This window comes from Solanum verrucosum, unplaced genomic scaffold (genome assembly GCF_900185275.1).
Source record: "Solanum verrucosum unplaced genomic scaffold, falcon-dt-bn FXZP01000199.1, whole genome shotgun sequence".
In the NCBI taxonomy this organism is placed as follows: domain Eukaryota; kingdom Viridiplantae; phylum Streptophyta; class Magnoliopsida; order Solanales; family Solanaceae; genus Solanum; species Solanum verrucosum.
The window spans coordinates 1,573,077-1,586,344 of record NW_026020049.1 but is presented as its reverse complement, the minus strand read 5'-3'; the positions used below and the strand labels follow the sequence as shown (position 1 = coordinate 1,586,344).

The 13,268-nt window shown below is 33.5% G+C and overlaps 1 protein-coding gene across 1 annotated transcript; it reads left to right on the top strand.

Moving 5' to 3' along the window:
* Positions 1 to 10,474: 10,474 nt before the first annotated feature.
* LOC125823172 (uncharacterized) lies at positions 10,475 to 11,008 on the top strand. Its single transcript, XM_049502594.1, has one exon. It carries the CDS (start codon positions 10,475 to 10,477, stop codon positions 11,006 to 11,008), a length of 534 nt encoding a protein of 177 aa, XP_049358551.1.
* Positions 11,009 to 13,268: the final 2,260 nt, after the last annotated feature.

The following is a 13,268-nucleotide window of genomic DNA, read 5'->3' as shown; positions in this document are numbered from 1 at the left end:
TATATATACACATATACAGAATTTAAATATTATGCTTGATCTTTATATGCATAAACATAATTAAGTATATTTAGAAAATGTAGGAAAATAAACATAATCATCATAGATTGTTGTCGTATGATTTCTTGATACTGAGTCACAATGACAGATTACAAAATACTTTTCTCCATGTTAGCGTCATCGGCAAATCCCTACATCAGATCCAATTCGGTTATTAATAGAATTTCCATCATGAAATAAATTTTTGTTCAAGAATAAAATTTTATTGAAATTGTTCATATCCAATTTATTTTTCGGAATCATATCACAACCTAAAAATGATGAATTGACATGATATTGTCTAAATATTAAATTATTTTGAATATATTAATCATTTTTTAAGTTTTTGATTGATTGAAAGGACAACAAAATACATGATATATGCAACTTCATTTTGATGCAAACAAAAAATATATTTTCTTGCCATCTTTTCTCCCTTTCCCCTTTGTTCTCTACTCAATGTCTCCTCTATATATTCTTGTTTCGGTAAATCATCTCCCTTTCTTCTAAGTTCTAAGCATATCTATATCCAATTCCGTATTTTCAATCTAATATTTTTGCTATTTGATTTTTGTTGAAATTGTTTTTTTATATTTTTCAAGACCTCATCAGTTGCACTTATAAACTATTGTAAAATTGAGATTCAGAATATTTTACAAGGTCGAGATGTTCATAGATATACTATCAGTTAAGCATGGAAAGATATGAAGATCTAAATAAAGTTTATCCATTAGACCAAAGAAAAATGACGATACTTTAAAAAAGACTATTACATCTCAATTAATAATGAATAACGTAAACTATAATTTAAAAAATAAAAGGAACCTTTGAATTGTTCATAGGCTTTGGCTACTATGTGATAATATTTTTTAATAAAAAATTGAAGCATAAGAAAAGGGGGAAAATAATGTAATAGAAGAATAAATTTGACATACCAAAGAAAGTATATTGATGTGTTAATAGCATCTCAGATCAAAGTTCAAACTTGACAAATTGAGAAGAAACAGCAGTCACATTTCATGGCTTAGTAGTAGGAAATAAAGATGAGTTTCTCCTCTTATATATATTTGTTGGACAATAAAATTGATGTCACTTTTAAACTTCCTAATGAATCGGTTATTCTCCATTAAAGAGATTGAACGTGTGTAATAAATTTTTATGATAAGAACATCTTAGATTACTGCTATAACGTGGGCTGACTCAATATAATTACATGAGATTTATTGTCCAAATATTTAAGGCTTTTGTTAATCAATTTTTATATAGAGAAAGAAAGAAAAGAAATCCAAAAAAAAAGACAAATGTGAATGGAGGCCATAGAGAGGTGCCACATCACCTCCTCTATGTTTCTCCTTTATATAAATATATAGATTTGATTTGAATATATTTTAATAATATTAAGATTTAAACAGTTATTTTGTTTACATTAACATCTTTATGGTCTTAATATTATTAAGAGATTTTTTGTGTGGATAATTTTTACTAATATTTTATCCATAATTACCGACCATCATTGCTAGTCATCTCCTCCATCATAACCAGTGCACCACCATTATCCTCATCAGCTACCAATCATCTCAGTTATCATAATCACTACAAATAACTAGGGGTGGCAAAAGATTATGAAAAACTGACTAAATCTAATCGTATTGAATCGATATAAATCATTTATATCATTTTTCAATAAAATTGTGGACTTTTAAGTATATACCTATTCCGAACAATTGGTATATCTCTTTAATTTATAAAAAAGTCAAATTGAACCAAATAACCTTACATGTATGCAAATATATTTTATGTATTAACAATACGTTAAATTTAATATATAAATATATTTTATAACATTTATCAAATAGAAATATAACTTAGGTCCCGAGTCTCTGGAGACTTGACGATTTTGGGTCTTTGTCCTTTATCTAGTCCTTAATTAATTAGCTTTAAAATTAAAAGATACCATAATAGATACTTCATCAACAATACAACAAAACTTATGTAAACACTCCTATTAAAAGTTTAAGATCAAATAATACGACAATAAAGTTTTACATTCTTGGCTTCTTGGTGAAGAATTAAAGTGTGTCTTCAAAAATATACTTGCGAAAGAAATGTTTTAATAATAGTGTATTTTAAAGAGACACTTTAAAAGTAAAAAAATAAAAATTAACCGAATCATACTGATTTCGAAGAGAAAGCGATATGATTGGGTATTTTTTAAAACAAAAAATTAAAATGGCATAATATTTTACAATAAGCCGACCGAACCATCTCATTGACACCCCTACTTGCAACCACTATTGTTTGCAACTATACATGTTAATTGCTACTACATATACCACTTCCATAGCTATAGTTATTTTTATTGCCATCATCCTCATCGCTACCTCCACAACCTATCACTGCCCAACTATCGAGTCATGCGACACATATTCTAACACCTAGATAGGTTACCTTTATCATCCAATTTAAAACAAGTTTTGCGAAAGAAAATCAAACATACTATAACTCTTCAAAATAATGACTAAAAACTTCTTGTAATTCAACAGAACTCCTTATTTCATATATAAAAACATTACATGTATATATACTCTAGCAAGAAGCTATACCAAAGGTAAGAAAATATCCTACAGATCTCTCCTATGATTCTTACAGATTTCTCCTATGATACTGCTAACTATATTAGGTAATAGAATATTTATAACATTCTGTCACACTCCCCCTCAAGCTGGAGCATATATATTGATCATGCCTAGCTTGTTACACAAATAGTTAACTCGAGCTCCAGTCAATGCCTTTGTGAACAAATCAACTAGTTGCTCTCCTGTCTTTACATAGCTCATGGAAATCAAGTTCTCTTGAATCTTTTCACGAATAAAATGACAGTCCACCTCGATGTGCTTCATTCTTTCATGATACACTGGATTTGAGGCGATGTGAAGGGCAGCTTGATTATCACACCAAAGTTTTGATGGTGTGGGATACTTCAACCCAACTTCACTTAAGAGGTGATGTATCCACATAATCTTACTTGTGGATTGTGCCATAGCTCTATACTCGGATTCTGCACTAGATCGAGATACAACATTTTGTTTCTTATTTCTCCATGATACCAAATTTCCACCCACAAAGACACAGTAGCCAGTAGTAGACCTTCTATCAATCTTGGATCCAGCCCAATCAGCGTCTGCAAAACACTCAATGCGAGTATGTTCATTGTTTCTATATATAATGCCAAGTCCAGGGGCGCCTTTCAAGTAACACAATATTTGTTCCAAAGTTGTCCAATGTTTGATTGTAGGCGTGGAAATGAACTGACTAACAATACTTACAGCAAAAGAAATATCCGGACGAGTTACAGTGAAATAGTTTAATTTCCCAACTAATCTCCTATATCTCTCTGGATCATCGAATGGATCACCATCATCTTTTGTTAGCTGCGTATTGGGGACCATTGGAGTACTACAAGGCTTGGCTGCTGACTTTACAGTTTTCTCAAGAAGGTCTAGGATATACTTCATTGGAGATAAAAATATTCCCTTCTTGCTCCTACTTACTTATATTCCCAAGAAGTATTTCAATTGTCCTAAATCTTTCGTGTGAAACATAGAATGCAAGAATAATTTGAGAGAAGATATTCCTGCATAATCACTCTCATTGATGACAATGTCATCCACATATACAACAAGAAGAATAATGCCAACTGCTGATTGTCTGTAAAAGACCGAATGATCACAATTGCTCTTTCTTAGCCCAAACTTCTGAACTACCTCACTAAATTTCCCAAACCAAGCACGTGGACTTTGTTTCAGACCATATAAGGATTTCTTCAAGTGACAGACTTTCTTATTCTCCCCCTGAGCAACAAAATCGGGTGGTTGCTCCATATACACTTCTTCTTGGAGATCACCATAAAGAAATGCATTCTTGATATCCAACTGATGTAGCGACCAATTTTGAGAAGCAGCCAGAGAAATAAACAAGCGGACGGAAGTGAGTTTGGCCACCGGAGAAAAAATATCAGAATAATCCACCCCATAAGTCTGAGCATATCCCTTAGCCACCAATCTAGCTTTAAGCCTAGCCACAGAACCATCAGGATTTACTTTGACTGTAAAAACCCATTTACATCCCACTGCCTTCTTCCGTTTTGGTAAGTCCACCAAATTCCAAGTGTGGTTTTCATCTAACGCATGTATCTCATTGAGCATTGCATTATACCACCCAGGGTGATTCAAAGCTTCTCGAACTGTTTTGGGTACAAAGATAGAATCTAGAGAAGCAATCAAAGAGCAAGATACGAGAGACAAATGGTCATATGAGATAAAATTAGCAATGGAATATATTGATGGACATTGACGCTTACCTTTGCGAAGAGCAATAGGAATGTCAAGATTTTCTGTTGGAGAGGGATTGACTGGAGGAGGATCTGATGACAAGAGAGTTGGTGCAAGACATGTATCATTGGTCACTTGTCGCCTCGAATAAACTTGAACTATCGACGACTTTGTTTAAGCAAGAGGAACATCAGAAGACACATTTTTCATTGATTGTTTAACACTACCAGGGACTTCTTTATGATGTTCTGATCTCGATGGAGTTGTCCTATAAATGAGCCATTCTTCTTCTTCCTACTGCCCCTGAGTGGGAAAAGTGTCGGAAGAGGAAAAAAATGATATGCTTTCAAAGAACACCACATCTATCAACATTATATATTTGTTAAAGGTTGGAGAGTAGCATCGATAACCCTTCTGTAAGCGAGAATATCCCAAAAAGACACACTTCAAGGCCTTTGGATCTAGTTTAGTAATATGGGGTCGCACATCACGAACATAACAAGTACTCCCAAACACCTTTGGTTCTAATGGAAATAATGGCTTATTAGGAAAGAGAATACCATAGGAAATATCACCATTAAGCACTGTGGATGGCATGCGATTAATTAGAAAGCTAGTTGTGGATACCGCATCCGCCCAAAATTGCTTAGGTACCTTCATTTGAAATAGCAAAGCACGAGCTGTCTCAAGCAAATGTCTATTTTTCCTCTCAACCACTCCATTTTGAGAGGGTGTATCAACACACGAAGATTGATGAAGGATACCATATTGATTCATGCAGTTCTGAAATGATGCTGACATGAATTCTTTAGCATTATCACTCCTCAATATATGTACAGAAGCATTAAATTGTGTCTTAATCTCAACACAAAAATTTGAGAAATGGGAGAACACTTCAGAACGATTTTTCATAAAGTAAATCCATGTCATTCGAGAAAAATCATCCACAAAAGTAACAAAATATCTAAACCCAACTTTAGACACAACAGGGCATGGTCCCCAAACATCTGAATGAACTAATTCGAAAGCAAAATCAGCCCGCTTATTATTTCTAGGACTTAACGAGCTTCTATGGTGTTTTGCAAAATAACAAGACTCACAGTCTTCAAAACTGGAAGAAAAGGATGTCCCAAACGACAATGTGCTTCAAATGACGAGACGATACTAGAGCAAGCAACTGATGGAGGTGCCCATTCATCAAGAATGTATAGACCGTCTGATACATGTCCTTTACCAATAATCTGTTTCGTCATAAGATCCTGAAAAAGACAATGATCGGGATATAATGAGACAAAACATTTTAGTTCTTTGGTAAGTTTACTCACAAGAATTAGATTAACGGCAAGACTAGGTAAGCCTAGCATAGAGGACAAAGTAATAAATGAAGTGGCGTTAACGGTCCCAGATCCCTCAATGGTATAACTAGACCCATCAGCTATGGTAACAGAGGATGGTACTTTATGTGCCCGGAATTTAGAAAAAAATTTGGGATTACCTATCATGTGATTTGTGGCACCCGAATCAATGATCCAGTTGCTTCAGGAGGAAATGAGACATTTGTTACCTGACTCATTAAGGGCAGGAGCTGGCATTGATTCTTGATACTTTGTAAGTCTAGCATACTCATCAGCAGAAATTGTAACAGTTGAGGGTGAACTCGAAGTGGCAGCAACAGCGGCAATTTGAGTCTGTTGGTTGCGAAGTTGTAATTTTTTATAGTTTCGCCTTATGTGCCCGGGTTCCTTACAATAGCGACAAGTATTGTTATTGTTCCATCTCCCAGCATCATTGTTTCCTTCTTTGTTATTGTTCCATACCCTAGTATTGTTGTTATTGTTCCACCTGAATGGTAGAAGTACATTCAGTTCCTCGTAGGTTTTCTTGAACTCCATGAAGTATGTAGTGAGTGACTTAGCTTCCTTCTCAGAACGATAGAAAGCCTTAGAAACTTCATAAATCCGAGATAAATTACCTTTTCCAGAGTACAAATACTTCAAATAATCCATTAATTCTTTCACAAACTCACAGTGATTAACCAAACCAACCATTTCATTATCAATAAAGTTTATGATTTGCAAGATTAGTGTAGCATCATCTCTAAGCCAAGCCTTTTTAGCATCATTGGTTGGAGGATCTTGTATAAGATGACCATCTTTTTTAACACTACGCAAATAGATCCTGATTTTTCTACTCCAATCTAAATAATTAGACCCATTTAATTTAGAATCTGTAATTTTGGATAATGCTGGAACAATTTCAGTCATGGCAGATTTATCCTCAGCCATTTTAACTAATGTTTAGCCAAGAAATTGATCAAGGAGAACAAAGGATCAAAAAATCTGCCACTAAACTGGTCGATAAGAGCAATAGATCGACACTAGAACTGACCAAAGCAGTCACAGAAGCAAAGGTAAAAATACAAACCCGAAAGTCGATGCTGGGACAACAAGCGAAGATGTAATCTTCCAAACCCAAGAAGTCGAAACCTTTTCCCAAGATGCTAGGAAAAGTTCCAAAATTTTTCTGAATCAAGATCTTGAGCCCTAATGGCTCTGATATCATGTAATTCAACAGAACTCCTTATTTCATATATAAAAACATTACATGTATATATACACTAGCAAGAAGTTATACCAAAGGTAAGAAAATATCCTACAGATCTCTCCTATGATTCTTACAGATTTCTCTTATGATACTGCTAACTATATTAGGTAATAGAATATTTACAACATTCTGTCACACTTCTCAATCTCAACTTCCAATATAAAATTAGTGGCGGAACCAGAAATCTTATCAAGGTATTCAAGAATAAAAAAATTTCGATAAGTGAGTTGAATGTTATTTTGTTTAGCCTAGCTGATTTTTCCATGAACGATCTCAACATTCTATCAAATACGAACAATCAAGATGTTTTTTCTCCTGCATTGATTTTATAATATAAAAAATATAGTATGAATTATTGTGTATAAAGTGAAATACTAATTAAACAAACGAGTCCAAATATTTACCAAACACAAATCACACCATCAATGAAAAAAATTCAAAATGATTTTTTCGAAAATGCATTCTATATTGGATAAAATTATAAATACAATTGTTATCTACTTAATCACATATTTCAAATAAATAATTTATTTATGAACTCTATATTGATTTAAATTTGTAATTTTAAGAATTAAGAAAGTTGAGAAATATTTTTAAAAATTTAGGTGAACTAAAATTAATAATCTAAAATAAATGTATTTGTTTGATGCAAGAAAAATGGTGTATGTACAAGTGAGTTGTTGTCAAAATAAAACAAAAAATATTGTGCTATAAAATGGTTCGAAACCTAGGACTAATTGATTCAAATAGACATCCTTTACCACTGCACCAAATGTGTAGCTTTTGTCAAGTGTGTCCAACTTTAAATATATATCATTTAAACGCAGAATTTCACATATATATTCAACGTAATTTTCAAGATAGCTACAACTCTGCCCCTGTATAAACCCATTGAAGATACAATGAAAACCTTTTGAAGATATCATAAAAATCTTTCCTAGGAACTGGTCTAAATAGGTACAAAAGCTTCTAAAAATATGAAATAACATAAAAGAAAAATGGGCATGGCTTCCACCATGGCCAGAGAGGAGTCAAAATTGGTGGAGATTATCATCGTCTTCACCTAAGAAACCTCATTGATCTTTCAACCAGACTATGCAAAGTGACATAGCAAGAGTAGTATCAGTATAAACAACATGTATTGGTAGGCATCATTAGCCGATCTGAATCCACCACATAATATCATATAAATATTTAGAAGAATATATGCAATATGAAAATCACTCAACCCAACTTTTAGCCACACGTTTTTACCATCACAGTCTAATAATCATGACCCGTAAGCCTTATTTTCGGCCTTCCTACCTCATTATGTTGTCAACTCTACTATTAAACATTCAACCTTCTTATCACTCTAAGGCTTTACCAAACCTACTACTTTTGCCACCCTAAGGCTTCTTAAGTCTACCTTGTATACCAAACATCATACATATCCCACTCTAGCCACTCTAACTCTTGGTCTGCTTGACTCTACCATTTTTTATAAGAAAAGTTCTAAATCACTATAACAAACATATATCGTCCTAGCAAATAAATTATGCACAAGATCCCCAATGATCAACCTAATCAGTAACTTAACAACCATATGAGACATGTCTAAACAATCACAATAACTCATACTACTTGATTTCAACTCACCTTTCAAGTAATTAACCCCGATCACTCAGAGATTCCTAAAATATCTATTAAAGTGTTTAACGTCTAAATTCGATCTACACAAGAATTATACCTGCATTAAACACAAGCACAAATAGTCGAATCATAAATCCATATAAATGTGATATCCAACTTTTTAGTCAGTATAGTATTTGTCAACCACATAAGTTTTTGTGTGTGTTTGGCCGTAACAAAAATCAATAGTCAAATTTTCTAACTCGTACAAATTATTTTATTATTCTTATTATTATTTTATCTTTTCCAAATGAGATAAAATCAGAGTCAATTAATAGAGTGTTTAAGACAATTAATAGAACTGAAATTGCTTGCACACCCAACCTTCAGAGAATAGAGTATTGAACCTTGTTGTGAAAAGTGTACTTAGGTTTTTAGAAACGGAAAAGGGCCAAAAATACCCTTATACTATTCGAAAAGGTTTAAAAATACCCCTCATCCACCTATTGGGTTAAAAATACCCCTCAGTCAACCTTTTTGGTCCACTATTACCCTTTAAACTAACAGCCCCATATTTTTTAATTATTATTATTAATAATTATTACGTGGCGTCTTTCTATTGGTTAACGTAAATTCTAACACACCAAACTTTCTCCTACCCACCGACCCGACCCATATTGACATCCTTGACCCAAACCCAATTAAAATGATCCATCATAAATAAAAAAAATTGAATCATCTCCTCTCCCCTAAACCCAATAACCTATTTTTCTTCATTTCCTTCTTATTAACCAATTTCAAGATCAATTTCACCTAAAATGGCTTAGATTTTTAGTGCAATACTTTGTTGAAGTTGAGAGATTCAAGTTGGAGCATTGACTTTTGAAGTCTTCTCTCTTTTAAGTAGGTCGTTTTTCCATTTTCATGGCTTAGGGTTTCTGAAATTTTCATGTAGTGTTACTCTCGAATATTTTGAATGTTTTTACGTCTTTCTTTACTTAGCTCTCAACTTTTAGTGGTCCCTTTTCAATTGTTATTATCTGAACTTTGATTTTTAATATTTCTTTATATTGTGTTTAGTTATTGATATGGTGTATTCTCTTTCTCTTTTGCAATAGTTTATTCAAAAAATGTTTAGTTTATTTATCTATAGTTTGTTGTGGACCCTTTCTCTTATTCTTGTATGTATTTTAGGGTAATAAATATTGTCTTCTTTAACCTATTCTTTGAATGATGTTGATGGGTCCTTTTTCTTGTTTTTTTTCATGTACTCTTTTTGAAGAATGATTAAGAAGGTCGATTTGGTGTTTAACTATGGAGGCAAGTGGGTGTTGAAACCTGAAGTGTTGTATCTTAAAAAGTTGAAGCACATGATGCAAGATTTTGATGCGGATTTACTATCTTACATAGATATTTGCGCAGAGTATACTGAAAAGTTAGGTTTCAGTAAGGTGAAACAGGCACTAATAAATGGGCCTTCTGGTAGATACTTTCTGATTGAGAATGATGCATGCATTATAGCACTACAATCTTTAATGTGTACCGAGTTCAATGAGCTTCAACTATATGTTGTGAATGAGAATGAATTACTTGTTCCATCTCCTAGCATTATATCATTGCAACCCTTATTGTCTAACCAGGTTAGTGAGCTTCAATTATATGCTATAGATGAAGGTGAACTACATGTCTCTACTCCTAACACCATTGATCAAAATGAGCGTCATAATATTGCGGTAGATGTTGGAACAGATTGTGATTTATCTGATGAGGAGAAAAATGTTGGACTTAACTCTAGTGATCGTGACAGTGAAGAATTAGAACTCTTTAGAAAGGAAAGAACTTAAGATGTTAATGAAAAGCTTGACAAGTTTTTACACTTGGAAAAAGGCATGAATTTTAAAGATTTGTTTGAAGCTAAAAGGGTTATGGGATTCTATGCAGTTGCTAATAAGGTTGGTCTTAAAGTAAAACAATCGGACACTACTAGACTTAGATATGTATGTGATACTGGATGCCCTTTTGTGTGCTTGATATCTAAGGATAATAAAGATCAAGGATTTAAAATCAAGACTTTGGAGACAAAACATAAATGTGATCCAACATTTCATAATAGAAGAGCTACTCCTGATGTTTTAACACATTATTTCAAAAACAAAGTCCAAAATGATCCTAAGTACAAGATCAAACAAATGAGGATGGACGTGGATCAGAAATTTAAACTGAATATTAGTTATTCTAAGATGAAGAGAGTTAAGAAACTTGTCTTAGAGGAATTAGAGGGCAGCTTCATTGATGATTTCAATAGGTTAGAGGCTTATGCTCAAGAATTGAGGGATAGTAATCCTGGTACAGATGTGGTTATAAACATATCAAAAAATGCTTTGACAGAAGGAAAAAGGAGATTTTTGAGAATGTATGTGTGATTTCAAGCTTTGAAAAGTGGTTGGAAAGCAGGATTGAGGCCTCTAATAGGTTTGGATGGCACATTTTTGAAAGGAAAATGCAAGGGAATTTTACTGGTTGCTATGGCACAAGATTCAGCAAAACACTTTTATCCATTTGCTTGGGCCGTGGTGGATAAAGAAACAAATAAAACATGGAAGTGGTTTATGGAGCTATTGAGATCTTCTTTAGAGTTGAGAGAGGGTGAAGGAGTTACATTTATATCAGACATGCAAAAGGTTATAGATTCTCAACTTAATTTACATTTGCGTTGTAAGTTTCTTTTAATTACTAATCTTATCTTATTTACTTAACTGTTTGGATATTATAGGGGTTGATTGGTGTTGTTGATGATGTACTTCCTAAATCACATCACAGATGGTGTGCTAGACATATAGAAGCTAACTGGAGTAAGAACTGGAGGGGTATACTAATGAAAAAATTAAGTTGGTGGTGTGCTTGGAGCACTTATGGAGAAGAGTTCAATGACCAATTGACAACTTTAGGGACTGTTTCTGAAATGGCTGCCAAAGAACTAATAGGCTACCCACCCCAAAAATGGTGTAGAGCTTATTTTGACACCTGATGCAAGAATCAAATGGTTGACAACAACTTTACAGAATCATTCAATAAATGGATTTTAGAGGCAAGACACAAACCAATTATCAAGATGTTGGAAGAGATAAGAGTCAAGGTATTTAACTATTACTTTGTCTTTGATAATTTTTTTCATTATTAGAGTTTTTGTCACTTGTATTACTATCAATTTTCTGTATTTATAACATTGATGTGTATAAAATTTTAAGCACATTGTGTCATTACTTTACCTATGTTTCTCGAACTCATCAAAAATGCTAACGAGTGCATGTTGAATTCTCTAAAAATAGTGTATTTTTAGAGAATTTGACACGAATGTGGCATTGAAAGTGAAGAGTCCGTGCAACTTAGATTTTTATAGATTTGTAAGCACAACTTTAATTTTAACATCATTGCTAGAAGTTGCAAGAAATTGGTCACCTTCACATCACTAAATTGCCTAATCTAGCTTATAGTTCCAATTACACTAAACTGTTTTTTTGTGCGTATTTGAAATTTAAAGCTCCAAAAAGTACATCAAAACTGCTACCAAGTAGGCAAAGATATTTCTTGTTAGAATTATGTTATATTTTTGTTAATTATGGATTTTTCGTTGTTTGAAAGGTAATGAAATTACTGAAAGATCGTGAGGAGGAATGTAGGAATCGGAGAGATGAAATCAGTCCATATGCCAAGGATTTGCTGACTGATTACAGAGAAATAGCACAAGGGTATGAAATTTATTTTAATGGAGACTTTGGATATGAAGTGCATGAAGGTGAAGACAAGCATACCGTCAATCTTCAATTAAAGAGGTGCACATGTAGGGTATGGGATTTGACAGGAATACCATGTTCCCATGCCATCAAAGCTTTGATTTACCAGAAAAAAAATCTGATGAGCGAGGTGCATTGGTGGTATTCAAAGGAAGCTTACATGTTAGTTTATATGCATAAACTACAACCAGTTAGAGGTGAAAAATTCTGGAAAGGGAAACCAGAACATGCAATGGAACCACCGAAAAAACATAGAATGGTTGGTAGACCAAAGTTGAAAAGAAATAGAGAGAAGGACGAGGCAAGGAAGAGAGAGGGGGCTTGGTCATCTTCAAGAAAAGGACTTTTAATGACATGTGGATATTGTTGTAACAGAGGTCACAACATCAGAAATTGTCCTTTGGGTAAATATTGTTACTTTTGAATGCTTATAAACTGAAACATTCTTAATTTTATTGCTTGCTTGATTCGGTGAAATATTTATGGTTGTTTTTGCAGGTGAATGAGAAGATAAAGAATATGGGTGAAGGATCTTCCCAGAAAGTGCAAGATGTGACCTTAACAATAGCACACGAGAGTCAAACTTTTGAACAAGAACAACAATTTGATCAACATTCAACCATTGGTGATGATGAATGGGAAGGTGAAGAGGAAGATGAAGTTGAAGACGACCAACCAATTTTGAGGCCGAAGGTGGTATCTGAAGAAAGGACTAGGCTTCAACAGAAAAAATTACAACGAAGACCAACTGGTACTAGAAAAATTAGCTTCAAGGGAGATGAATTTGGTGTCGTGGAGCCTACCAATCTGCCTTATTCACCAAAGAAAGTTACCTGGAAAGGCAAGGCAGCAATGACCTCAAACTAGTTGGTTGCAGAGAAGGAAAAAA